Source organism: Pinus tabuliformis, chromosome J, assembly GCF_031772625.1.
Source record: "Pinus tabuliformis cultivar Carrire ecotype Pingquan chromosome J, CPIR1, whole genome shotgun sequence".
NCBI lineage: Eukaryota > Viridiplantae > Streptophyta > Pinopsida > Pinales > Pinaceae > Pinus > Pinus tabuliformis.
In genome coordinates this window covers 17,364,947-17,379,721 of record NC_142295.1, presented here as the reverse complement: position 1 = coordinate 17,379,721, position 14,775 = coordinate 17,364,947, and the positions used below count along the sequence as shown (strand labels likewise).

Below are 14,775 nucleotides of genomic sequence, written 5' to 3'. Positions count from 1 at the left end.
GGTTTGATTTATTAAGAAGTTTCAAAATACAATCTGGGTGCCAAATCCAGCTTACCACAGAGAAAAAACTTGGTAGTAGTACCTCTCTACTCGAAAGCAGATATTTTGGCTGAAACCTCGGATAAACGCTCCGAATTCCACAGCACCAATCTGCCCACGAAACCCCAGTGTCAGCCTCTAGGGCCTGCGTTAGCCTCTCTCTGGCCCAGCGTTAGCCCAGCGTCACTTTGGCTTGGCCTGCATCAGTTTCTGGAGGCCCTGCGTCAGTCTCTGGCCCTTGCGTCATCGACGCTGGCCCTATGAGGCACTGCGTAGCTCCTGGCTGCCTCTGTGTGAGCCCTGACTGGCTTTGCATGAACCCTTGGCTGCTTCTATGTCCCTCTCTCCCACTACTGCACTGATCCTCCCGATGCTATCTCTGCCACTCTGCTTCTGTATTCACTGCCCCTCAGTTGCAACTCCGATCACTCTCTCAACTTTCTTAGCAAACCTAGGCCTAGAAAGTCGAAATCTTGATCTCTTGGTGTGTTCTCCAAGTGACCCTCAAGCCTCTTCTTATACTTTTCTCGTTGACACATCAACGGTCGAGATTAAGTCCCTAATCAATGACTAAGATTAGATCTGGCTTGATCCATGACTTTTGGACCATTCTAACACAATTTTACATTAATTCACATTAATATTCTAATTTCCCTAAGTTTAGACTTAGGGAATCCATTAAAACTATTAATTATTTTAATATCTCCCAAACTGTTTAGAATCTGCCCAAACCCTTTCTGGGTATTGGAGATGTCATGTGCCTTAGCCTCTCCACTAATTTTCGTGGCTAGAGCACATCTGATGCTACCCCAAATCAACAAATATTGCGTCACATTCATTGATGACCGTTCCAGGAAGACTTGGATCTACTTTCTCAAAACCAAGGATGAGGTTTTCGGTCAATTCAAAGAGTTCAAGGCTCTAGCGGAGAATCTGACAGGAAAGAAGATAAAAGTGTTGCACTCAGACAATGGTGGAGAGTGTGTTGACAAGAACTTCACCGATTTTTACGCTAAGGCATTAGAAGAGAGTGGACAACTCCCTACAATCCGGAGCAGAATGGAGTAGCAGAAAGAAAAAACAAGACTATTTTAGAAGCAGCTAGGGTAATGTTGTATGATTAGGATATGCCTAAATTCCTGTAGGTAGAAGCATGCAGCATGACAGTTTATGTCCAGAACAGGACTCCTCATAGGGCATTGGGCAAAATCTCTCCAGAGAAGGTCTTCATTGGGAAGACACCTAAAGTCAGTCATTTCAGGATATTTGGGAGTTTAGCATATTGCCATATACCTGAAGAGAAGAGAAAGAAATTAAATCAAACTACTGAGAAAGGATATCTTGTGGGATATAGCGAGAATGCTAAGGCATATAGAGTCTATCTTCCAGGGAGTAGGAAGGTAGTAGTTCGGTGGGATGTAAAGTTCATGGAGGATAGAGCTTTCAGAAAATCCTGAGAAATGCCTTTCAAGGAGCAGTCGAAAGACAAGCCGTTGGTCAAACCACTTCAACCAGCAGAAACTGGTACCAGAAATCCTCTTGAAGACAAGGCTTCAGAACAGGAGGAATCTCAGGAAGAAGAGGAGTTGATAGATGTACCTAGTACCTACTACTAGTGGAAGAACGAGCCGGGAACTCCGACAGATTCTACGGGATGCAGAAAAATTCATTGGTGCACCTACGAATAGTAAAAGGGAGCAAAGACAACCAGAACAGATACCAGTTCTTAGTAGCTCAAGTTGGGGAACTTTTTAGCTTTCAAGAGGCCGTTCAGCATCAAGTATGGGTAGATGTTATGGTCGAAGAATACAAGACTATAATGGTCAATGATGTCTAGGAAGTGGTACCTAGGCCTCAGGACAAATCAGTGGTAGGTTCGAGATGGATCTACAGGATCAAATATGTTGCAGACAGCAGTGTGGAGAAATACAAAGCCAGGTTCGTGGCTAAGGGGTATGCTCATAAGGAAGGGATAGACTACGAAGAAACCTTCGCCCTAGTAGCCAGGTATACTTCTATTAGGACTGTGACATCTCTTGCAACACAGATGGGGTGGGAGATTCATCAGATGGATGTCAAGACGACATTCTTGAATGGGGTAATAGAAGAGGAAGTATACATCGAACAACCAGAAGGTTTTGAGACACATGAGAAGAAATCTCATGTATGCAGGTTAAAGAAAGCCTTCTATGGGCTGAAACAGACACCTAAGGCATGGTACGGTCAAATTGATAGCTACTTGCAGAAAATGGGATTCATCAAGAGTGACGCAGACCCTAATCTCTACTATCTGGTTGTAGAGAATGAGCCTCTAATCCTAGTGTTATATGTGGATGATCTCTTCCTGACAGGATCATCTAGGCTCATCATAGATTGCAAGAAGAACCTAGCCATAGAATTCAACATGAAGGATTTGGGGCAGATGCATTATTTTCTAGGGTTGGAAGTTTGGCAGCAGAAGGGTGAGATCTTCTTGGGACAAGGGAGATATGCTACAGAAATCTTGAAGAGATATAGGATGTAGGACTATAGAGCTATGGCTACTCCAATGATCACCAACTGGAAGAAGATTGATGCATCAGAAGATAAAGATGTTGAGCCCACCTTGTACAAATAGCTCATAGGGTCCCTGATGTATCTGGTCAATACGAAGCCAGACATTTGTTACATTGTCAACACCCTCCATTAGTTCATGGTAGAACCTATGAGGGCACATTGGGCAACAGCCAAACATGTTCTCAGGTATATACAAGGAACAATCGAGCATGGACTATTGTACACCAGAGTCAATGGCATTAGGCTGAGTGGGTTAACTGACGTAGATTGGGCTGGAAGTTCAGTAGATCGGAAAAGTACAATTGGGTATTGTTTCAACATTGGATCAGGAATGACCTCCTGGTGTAGTAGGAAACAAAAATTTGTGGCTCTGAGCTCAACTGAAGGAGAATATATGGCAGTTAGCACAACTTTGTGCGAAGCCATATGGCTTAGGAAATTGCATGTGAATCTATTCAAGAGCAGGATGGAAGCCACTGGGATCATGTGTGATAATCAGAGTTGCATCAAGCTCTCTGAGAATCTAGTATTTCATGATTGGTCGAAGCATATTAATATCAGGTGTCACTTTGTCAGAAACTGTGTCCAACGAGGAGCAGTACAGTTGAGATACACTCCTACAAGAGAATAGGTGGAAAACATCCTCAACAAGGCTCTAGGAAGAACAAAGTTTGTTCATTTCAGGGAGAAGATGGGGATGGTAAAGAATCCATTTCAATAATGCATACGCATCAGAAGTTAGCAGTGGCAGTGCTATGGGTAGCATGATGCAGCAGGTTGAGAGGGAGCTACAGTACAGGAGAAGCAGTGGCAGTGGCAGTGTCATGGGCAGTAGTAAAGGAAGCAGCAGTGCAGGGGATGTAAGGTAGCAAGCCAAGCATCAACACAGGTACCAGTGCAGAATATCACTCTGATGGTTCTATAGTGAAACATACTAGAGCACATTCCTCGCTAAGAGGGAGTGTTGATTTTTGGTAGCATCAGATGTGCTCTAGCCTTGAAATTTGGAGGAGAGGCTAAGGCACATGAGAGCTCCAAGACCCAAAAATCGTTTTGAGAAATTCCATCCAGATAAGGAGTTGTTAAATAATTAATATTTTTAATGGGTTCCTAAGTCTAAACTTAGGAAAATAAAAATATTAATCGGTACTAATAAAGATAAGGATGAGAAGCTTATAAGAGACGAGGATCAAGTCTGTTTTAATCTTAGCCGTTGATTAGGGACTTAATCTCAGTCGTTGATTCATAAACAGGAAAAGTATAAGAGAAGACTTGAGGGTCATTTGGAGATACACCGGCAGATACTCAGTATCTCAAGGAAATTCGATTCTCAAAGGAAGAGGAGATCGATTTCAGAGGGAGTTGCAGCATGGAGAAAGAGGAGATTGATTTTAGAGGGAGTTGCAGCGTGGAGGAAGAGGAGGGCTTCAGCAGCAGGCAATGATAGAGTAGGAGGTGATGCAGGGTTAGTGGAAGACAATGCAGAAAGAGAGATGCAGTCCAAAGGAGAGACACAGGGCCTACGCATGCTGATGCAGAGGGTCACAGAGCCACTCAAAGCCACGATGGGTCAATCAGAGTGACGCAAGGGTGACACAGAAGTGGGAGCAGGGTCTCCAAAGTGTCAGATAGTCTCAGAAGGAAGGTCTCAGGTGTTTTCTTTCAGTTTCTTTGTAAAATCATTCCTTGTAAAAGCAATTGCTGCTGAAGATTAATAAATCCCTCATCTGTTGCACCAGTTTTCCCACATTGGGTTTTTCCGGGACAATTGTCCAAAAATAATTGTGTCAATGTGATTGATTCTTGTGCATGTATTTTTTTCTCTGGGTAATTGTGTGCTAACTGCAGTAGAATTTATTTTAATATTTGCTAAAAGAATTTCGTAAATAACTTATTGAGTATAATAAGTAGGTGAAATAAATCATTTGTTGCAGTAATAGAATTTCAGTTTAGAAATTTTCATAGGCTTAACAATGCTTTAATCTACCCCAACATGCTATCCATTTGCTCATACACCTCCCCAATTATTGGTCGATTTGAATCTCCAAACTTGATCATGTAATTACTTGGTTTGGTGAATTGCAAAACATATTTAGTCTGTGACCAAAAGAACATGTCAAGAATAGTGTCCTTGGCTACATTAGCACCATCTCTATCATTGTTAATTTCCTCCCATGATTCGAGGTCACCATATTAGTTAAAGCTTGTCTCATCTTCACTAGCGGCCTAAAGGTGAGGTAATAACTTGAAAATCTTGTTTTTGCAAGTTTAATCCACTGCAACTTGGAGTAAGTGCCATAAAAGTAGTTTACCCTTGTATGCCCTGTGATAAATTTAATGAGTTGCTTCCCTTTCTCGTAAAGCTCATTAATCCATCCACATTCTTTATCCTTCACAATATCATACATCAAAAGGTTCAATGTGTGCACCAAGCACCCAGACCAAAAGATGTGTGGATGAGTACGCTCGATAATTTTTCCTGTTGCCTTAGAATATGTCGCATTATCAGTGATCACTTGAACCACATTATTAGGACCAACATCTTTGATTGATTACAATAGGAGATCCGCAATGTTTTGGGAAGTTGCATTAACGGAGGAGTCATGACATGTAATAAATACTGCACCACTAGCAGAAACACCAGGAACATTTTTCAAATGTTGGTTTCTAATATTTGTCTAGCCATCTTATACAATGGATACCCCACAATCCACCCACTCATTTGTAAAAATGTCAAAGCTCTTTGAACCTTTGCTTTTTCTCTTTCTAATAACACTGTTCTAGCTTTCTCATAGTTGGGGCTCTTGTATCCTTTTGGGGCTTCATTGATGGCCTTAACCATATCATGCCAATAGGGAGAGTGAAGCACATTGAATGGTACACCGCAAGCACAAACAAATCAGACTATCTTTCCATCCACATCATCCCTCCCAGCAACATTCAGGAAATCCCCTATTGTTCTTCTACTTCCATAGGTTGCAAAAGTACCATGAGAGATGAGCTACCAAATCTAGAGGTTGCACTTGATTCAGACTAAGTTTTTTGTTTCTTGTTTTTTTGTTGTGCAGCCTCCTCTATTTGGATGTATTTTCTTCTTTGTTCAGTTGAAACGTTTGGGAAAATTTGTATCCCCACAACACCCTTTTTGTCATCACTGTCCAACACCCCACAAAGATGCCTCCTCACACGGGTATATGAACCACTATATGGTTTTCCTCCATGACAACCATGAGGGCACAAAAACTTGTAGCTTCCACCACCTTTTCCCCCTTCAAGTTTGGTCACATAGTTCCACAAGGGTGTCAATGCAACTTTCCCCTCTAGTGTTTCAATGTTCTCTTTAGGTTCATCCCCTTCCTCTTCAAACCCTTCCTCCTCATCATATATTGGGTCACTCATATGGGGACCACTATCCTCTTGTTCTTCTTCCCTTCTATTCCTACTCCCCCTTGCCATCATGAAAACCAAAAGTGGAATGATACATAGAAGCCAAAAAAACACCATCTTGGAATATGAATATAGGTGGTGGACAACCTGCAATTAAATGAGCAAGAAGAAAGAATGGGAAAGAGTAGGAGAGGGAGGAGAAAAAATACAAAAAACAATGACAGAAAAATGAGGGAGTTTGGGGTTTTGCACTTGTGAAAATTCTATCACTGCAGCAACTGATTTACTTTCCTACTTATTTCACCATAGTTATTCATGAAATTACTTCAACAAACATTAAAATAAATACTGCTGCAGATATCACACCGTAATACAGAAACAAACATATGCACAAGAATCAACACATTGACACAGTTATTTTGGACTAATGTCCCCGAAAAAACCCAATGTGGGAAAACGGTGCAGCAAGGGAGGATTTTATTATTCAGCAATTTTCTAGTACAACAGGGTGCCAAACTGGCTTACCCACAGATAGACAAATTTTCCAGCACTTCTTTTGAACCTAGCGTAGGCCCTACTGACCTCTGCGCTAGCCTAAAACCCTTTGCGTCAGTCTATTGAGACTCTACGCAGCCTCTTTGGCTCTCTCCGTCACTCCTGCAGCCTCTGCGTGGATGATGTTGGCCCTTCTGGCTCTGCACAGCCTCTGCTGCCTCTGCGTGCTCCCTCTGGCTTTGCGTCTGCCTCTTCTGCCTCTGCGCTGATCTCCCATCTCTCTATTTCGTACATGTTGCCTCCTAACTGCTCTCCAGACCACTGGTTCAATTTCTCAGCTATCCCCGCTCCAGAAATTGAACTGGCTGGTCTCCCTTGGTGTCTTCTCCAAGTGACCTCAAGCCTCCTCTTATACTTTTCTCATTGACAAATCAACGGCCGAGATTAAGTCCCTAATCAATGGCTAAGATTAGATCTAGCTTGATCCATGTCTTTTGGACCATTCTAACACAGTTTCATATTAATACACATTAATATTTTAATTTCCCTAAGTTTAGACTTAGGGACTCCATTTTAAATATTAATTATTTTAATATCTCCTGAACTGCTTAGAATCTGCCCAAACCCTTTCTAAGTATTGGAGATCTTATGTGCCCCAACCTCTCCACCAAATTTCGTGGCTAGAGCACATCTGATGCTACCCCAAAGCAACACTCCCTCTTAGCGAGGACTGTGCTCTAGTAATACTCCTCACTGAGTATTACCCTAATCATCCGGCATTGGTCCCTGTGTTGATGTTAAGCCTCCCAGCCCAACATCCTCTACACTGCTGCATCATGTACTGCTGCCCATGACTCTGCTACTGCCACTGCTCCATCTGTACAACAACTCCCTCTGCATCTATGTTGTTGCTGGTCTTTTCTCCCAACACTGCATCCACACTGCAACTCCCTCTGCATCTGTGTTGTTGCTGGTCCTTTCTCCCAACATTGCATCTGCACTGCAACTCCCTCTTCATTTGTGCTGCTAACACACTACTTCTGAAAGGGGTTCTTTACCATTCTCATATTTTCCCTAAAGTAGTCAAATTTTGACTTTCCAAGGGCCTTGGTGAGGATATCTGCCACTTGTTCTCCTATAGGAGTGTAGCTCAATTGTACAGTTCCTTGTTGGACACAATCTTTGACAAAGTGACACCGGACATCAATATGCTTCGACCTGTCATGGAATACTGGATTCTCAGAGAGATTGATGCAACTCTGATTATCACACATGATCCTGGTCGCCTCCATATTTCTTCTGAATAGGTTCACCAGCAGTTTTCTAAGCCATATGGCCTCACACAAAGTTGTGCTTGCTGCCATATATTCTGCCTCAAATGAGCTCAGAGCCATGGACTTCTGTTTCCTACTACACCAGGAGGTCATTCCTGATCCAATGTTGAAACAGTACCCAGAGGTACTTTTCTGATCCATTGAACTTCCTGCCCAATCTGCATCAGTAAATCCACTCAACCTAATATCCTTCCCCTTGGTGTATAAGAGCCCATAATCAATTGTTCCTTGTAAATACCTGAGAATGTGTTTGGCTGCTGCCCAGTGTGCCCTCTTTGGTTCCACCATGAACTGACTGAGGGTGTTGACAGCGTAGCAAATATCTGGCCTGGTATTGACCAAATACATCAGCGACCCTATGCGTTGTCGGTATAGGGTGGGATCGACATCCTTGTCTTTTGATGCATCAATCTTCTTCCAGTTGGTAATCATTGGCGCAGACATAGGTCTACAGTCTCCCATCCCGAACCTTTTCAGGATCTTTGTAGCATACCTCCCTTGCCGAAGGAAGATTTCTCCTTTCTGTTGCCAAACTTCCAACCCTAGGAAGTAGTGCAATCATCCCAGATCCTTCATATCAAACTCTGTGGCTAGATTCTTCTTGCAGTCCTCAACGAGTCTGGATGATCCTGTCAAAGAGAGATCATCCACATATAATACTAAGATAAGTGGCTCATTCTCTCAACGGATAGTAGAGATTCGGATCCGCGTCACTCTTAACAAACCCCATTTTCTACAAGTAGCCATCTATTCGACCATACCGCGCTCTCGGTGCCTGCTTCAACCCATACAAGGCTTTCTTCAGTCTGCATTCATGAGATTTCTTCTCATGAGTTTCAAAGCCCTCTGGTTGTTCAATGTATACTTCTTCTTCTATTACCCTATTCAGAAATGTCGTCTTGACATCCATCCGATGGATCTCCCATCCCATCTGGGCTGCAAGAGATATCATGGTCCTAATAGATGTATACCTGGCTACCGCGGCAAAGGTTTCCTCATAGTCAATCCCTTCCTTTTGAGCATACCCCTTAGCCACAAACCTGGCCTTGTATTTCTCAACACTGTCGTCCGCAGCATATTTGATCTTGTAGATCCATCTTGAACCTACCAAAGATCTGTCTTGAGGCCTTGATACCACCTCCCAGACATCGTTCACCATTATGGAGTTATATTTCTCCACCATCGCATCTAGCCAAACCTGATGCTGAGTTGCCTCCTTGAAACTGGCAAGCTCCCCACCCTGAGCTACTAACACCTGATACCTGTCTGGCTGTTTTTTCTCCCTCTTACTGTTCCTTGGCTCACCGATGAAGTTCTTTGCATCACACAGGATCTGACGAAGTTCTCTGCCAGTTCTTCCTCTGCCAACAAGTGCTTCTGTTCGCTCCTCCTCATCCTGAGAATCTTCTTGACCTGAGGAAGAATTCTTCACTTCCGTTGGTTAAAGAGGCATGACCAACGGATCCTCTTTCGACTACTCCTCAGAAGGCATTTTGCGAGATATTCTGAAAGCTCTGTCCTACATGAACTTTACATCTCGTCGTACTACTACCCTCCTGCTCCCTGGAAGATAGATTCTATATGCCTTAGCGTTCTCGCTATATCCCACCATATACCCCTTTCTGTAGTCTGATCCAACTTCTTCCTCTTTTCTTCGGGTATGCGGCAATATGCTAAACTCTCAAATACCCCGAAATGACTGACTTCAAGCGTCTTCCCAGTGAAGACTTTCTCTGGAGTAATCTTGCCCAATGCCTGATGAGGAGTCCTATTCTGAACATAGACAGTTGTGTTGCATGCTTCTGCCCACATGAATTTTGGCATATCCTGATCATGCAACATGGCCCTAGCTGCTTCTACAATAGTCCTGTTTTTCCTTTCTACCACCCCATTCTGCTCCAGATTGTAGGGAGTTGTCCACTCTCTCATGATGCTCTCCTTAGCGCAATAATCAGTGAAGTCCTTATCGACATACTCTCCACCATTATCTGAGCGCAAGACTTTTATTTTCTTACCAATCAGATTCTCAACTAGAGCTTTGAACTCCTTGAATCGACAGAAAACCTCATCCTTGGTTTTCAGAAAATAAATCCAAGTTTTCCTCAAGTGGTCATCAATGAAGGTAAGGAAATACTCGACACCGCTGAGAGCTTTGACGGACATACGTCTGCAGATATCTGAGTGTATCAATCCTAGTACACTCTTGGCCCTGTGTTTGCTCCTAGGAAATTCCGCCTTGGCATACTTTCCTAGAGCTCATCCCCTGCATACATCATCTCTTTCTATACTTTGATCGAAACTCTTGTTACAGTGCTCCTGAGAATTCTCAGAGCTCCATGGTGCAAGTGACCCATCCTACTATGTCATAGTTTGTTCAAGTCCTTATCCCCATGACTGCCTATTAGTGCCATTGGAGATTCTAGTTGTAATCTATACAACGATTACTTTTCATCCCGATCTGCACTTTCTTTTTCCAGCTCGGGTTTTTGACGTATACCTTTTCCTTGATGAAGTAGATGTCATAGCCCTTGCCTTGTAGTTGTGACACAGAAAGTAAGTTCATCCCCAATCCTGGTACATGCAGCACATTTGTGGTATGGAATTGCTCTCCCGATTCTGTCTGAAAAACTATGGTACCCTTTCCTACTAGAGTACACTTTGCCTTGTTCCCCATGGTGATCTGAAAGTTCATCTTCTCTTCTCAATATTCTAAGAAACACTCCTTGATTCCCGTCATATGCCACGAGGCTCCATCATCTATATACCAGACTTCTGATGATGCAGCACTAGTCATGCACGCCACTTCTTCTTCTAGCCTAGAAGCCAACATAGAGAAATTGAAATATCTTTCTGTTGTGCAATCTTCTGAAAATCTGTGTGTCCCCTGAGGTGGATGCCTCTGCATCGTGATCTCGACCCATAACTGATACCATGTGAAAATTCTATCAATGCAACAACTGATTTACTTTTCCTACTTATTTCACCATAATTTATTCATGAAATTACTTCAACAAACATTAAAATAAATACTGCTGCACATATCACACCGTAATACAAAAACAAACATATGCACAAGAATCAACACATTGACACAGTTATTTTGGACTAATATCCCCGAAAAAACCCAATGTGGGAAAACCGATGCAGCAAGGGAGGATTTTATTATTCAGCAATTTTCTAGTACAACACGGTGCCAAACTGGCTTACCCACAGATAGACAAATTTTCCAGCACTTCTTTTGAACCCAACGTAGGCCCTACTGACCTCTGCGTCAGCCTGAAATCATCTGTGTCAGCCCGAAACCCTCTGCATCAGCCTAAAACTCTCTGCGTCAGCCTACTAAGGCTCTATGCAGCCTCTCTGGCTCTCTGCGTCACTCCTGCAGCCTCTGCGTGGATGACACTGGCCCTTCTGGCTATGTGCAGTGTTTGTTGCCTCTGCATGGCTCTCTCTAGCTCTGCGTCTGCCTCTTCTACCTCTACGTTGATCTCTCGTCTCTCTGTTCCGTACTTGTTGCCTCCTGACTGCTTTCCAGGCCACTGGTTCAATTTCTCAGCAAACCACACTCTAGAAATTGAACTGACTGGTCCCCCTCAGTGTCTTCTCCAAGTGACCCTCAAGCCTCCTCTTATACTTTTCTCATTGACAAATCAACGACCGATATTAAGTCCCTAATCAACGGCTAAGATTAGATCTGGCTTGATCCATGTCTTTTGGACCATTCTAACATAGGTTCATATTAATACACATTAATATTTTATTTTCCCTAAGTTTAGACTTAGGACTCCATTAAAAATGTTAATTATTTTAATATCTCCTGAACTGTTTAGAATCTGCCCAAACCCTTTCTGGGTATTGGAGATCGTATGTGCCCCAACCTCTCCACCAAATTTCGTGGCTAGAGCACATCCGATGCTACCCCAAATCAACAACACTTACCTCTTTAGCTCGAGTTTGGGGTTTGCACTTACCTCTTTAGCTCTTGTAGATGGAAGCCCTTCTTTACTCCTCCAAGCTTCTCCTCCTTCATTGCTCCTAGCTCCTCCTTCTTCACTCCTCCAATCTCTCCTCAAGTCTCTCTTCTCCTCTCTTTTTCATTTCTTCTCCAAGCTCTCCAAAAATACAAGAGTGAGGAAATGAGAGAAGAAAAGGAGTTTTAATCCCCTCATTATTTTCCCTAACCCAAGCTAAACCCACCCCCAACTACAATTAAGCAAAAAAAAAAAAAGAATTTAGTGGGTCTGGCCTGTGGAACCAGTCGGCGGCCCTCAGAACCGCTCAGGATCTGCTTAGAGTTGGCCCCAATCCGCGGTTGATCCACCAATGATCTGTCTTAGGAGTCGCAACTCAGACGTACAAAACCGCGGATCGAGCCGGACGGTTACCACAAACTGGGAATTGTTTTTTCCAGCCCAATCCACGGTTCCATATTTCCGAACCGCAGTTTCAGGGCCGGATCACCCATGCATCCATATGGGCCACGAATCAGGCTTTTGATCCGGGGAGGAGGGGGGGCATTTCGTGCAACACTGGTCCAGACCCTTGCTGATTTTATCCCCATGCCGATGTTTGCAACATTGCTCTAAATAATGTATAAATAAGTAATAAAATACGTTCCCACCATAATGGTCTGGCTAATTAAAGTTGTCATCGCCCAAATACATGTCTTTTACATATTAAAGGACTAAAAACTTGTACCAACTTAACACTACTAACTAATGGTGAGAGTATTTACATGTACATATTTTAAGGTTAATTTTTTGAAATATTTGAGAGTCTAGATTTATTCTTAAGAGTGAAGGTTCTTGGTAAATATCCTTTATATTTCAAATATGTTAAACATGTGTTGTTCATACATTAAATGAGTTTAACATATCTCTCATAGAAACTAAAATGTAATGCAAGGGAAGTGAAGAAGGAACCTATCAAAGTGAATTATAGTTCCAACAATAATCTCCACCCACGTATAAATACACTAGTAGTGAGAACCACAAGCAGTATGAGACCAAGAATTAATGATGGAGGTTTCAACTCTCTAAGTTGTCGCAATCATGACAAAATTGCTTCCGCTAAACCATCTGTAACAGTAAGAGAAATATGCGCAGAATGAGCTGTCTGAAATTTGAACCACAAATGATGCCAACTGAAAAACACGCATTTTTTCATTGCTACAAACCCCACTTTGAAGTAACTGGAAAGGAAAATGTTTGAAAAACTTACATGCTACTACTGGTGAAACAAGCTAAATAAAAGCTATGAATGAAGAACCATCCTTAACACAAATTCCCAACATCAACATTAATATCCATTGAACGAGCCCAACTTTAAGTAACCACCTATGTGCCTCCCACTTGATGGAATCCAATTGATATTTACTAATACCCTCATTGCTAGACAACTCATGTTTTTTCTTCCCTAGTTGTAACAAGTACCTATGCAGCGTAACATATCCCAAGTGATGACCAAAAAGAGCCCCAAGTAATGCAGGTGCACCAAATAAGCCTACCAATAACCAGGGACTTGCTATATAGGGAAATGGTGATAAACATAAATGTGGCAAGAGGAAAGCGATTAAAGCAGAAAAGCTCAGAGATAGGGCCCATGTCATCAAAATACTCAAGCACGATAAGGAGAGGGACATCACAGCTCGAACTCCTCCCTGAACCAATGAAGCAGTCCAAATCAACAATGACTGCAAAATAACTGAGACATATAGTGTATTTGCAAACTTTTGAGAGTAGACAATCATGTACTTTCCCTGCAAGGCACAAAAGCAATATTGTCTATAAATATTGGTATTGTAAAGAATTATTATGAAGTAATCACATGTGTCACAATCTTACCTTCAGTTCAGCTAATGAGTATATCTTCTCCCAAGCAAGACAAGGAATTAAAAAGCATGAACTGGAAATTACTTCATAGAAGTTCAAAGATTTTATGATACTTTAAGTAAATCCTCACTCCAGATGGCATAAAACAATCAATCTAGAAAGATACATCTCACTGAACTTTATTTGCAATGCATATCACAGTTTCCCGCCTCTCCAAAGCTTGAGTGGGCCTAATGATTAAGAGAATTTGTTTCTTTGTAAGAGGTCATAAGTTCAAATCCAGAGGGGAGTAGAATAGATACACCTCCATAGACTTTGGCAGTTCAAAACTTCAATCACATGAGGAGTTAGGTCTCTCGTCCCACAAACAAGAGGGTCTCATACACCAGTTAGGTGTGTGCCTCGGCCATGACCTTAAAAATAGATTATTATTATTCAATTTCTCTAATCCCTCAGATAAATAATAAATTCCAGTATAATTTGCTATAATACCTCTTTCAGTTTTTATCCATTTTGGGGAATTTTCCCCTTATTGGAGGAAGTTGTTCTTTATTTTCTTCCATTTCCTCTTTTCCCTACAAAATAAGTAACTTTTGTTTTTTGCATTCACCAATACTTTTGTAGGACATTTTATATGATGGTTAAATCAAATCAGACACATTCAGATATAGCACAAGCTTCGTCAGATATCCTGCCACCATAATGATGCTTCCTACACATCTTCCATGCATTAAAAGTTAAAACCAACATCGCATGGGTACAGCTCCCGGAAAGTGATGGACCCCTACCCACCATTTATCCCCTTGAAAGCTTTAGAGCATGTACAGACCACTCCAAAATCGTCAGGAAATCTGGTACATTTCAAGTACTTTGGCGTGAAGTTTCATCAATTTCTGTAGCCTGTTTCATTTGCTTTGGAGTGGATACTTGTGTCCAGGAGATCCTAGATGCCCCCTCTCAGTTGAGAATCTCCTCGAACCTCCTCAAACCTCCTTGACAGACAGGGAGAATGCAAGAGCTCTGGGACACAAGTTATGTGATATCCCTAACTTTATAAATTTTGCTAAGTATAGCCCATTTTGCAATTTTGGCATTGGAGGCACATTCTGGTATTTTTGGACTTCGGAGAAATG

General features: G+C 42.2%; 1 protein-coding gene across 1 annotated transcript in view; it reads right to left on the bottom strand.

Annotated features, from left to right (window-relative positions):
* Positions 1-14,775, bottom strand: part of LOC149225193 (Zn-dependent exopeptidases superfamily protein) — a 608,410-nt gene that overhangs the window by 256,690 nt on the left and 336,945 nt on the right. The window contains 1 exon segment of the mRNA XM_089379887.1: positions 13,135-13,569. Coding sequence (XP_089236013.1) covers positions 13,135-13,569 — 435 coding nt within the window.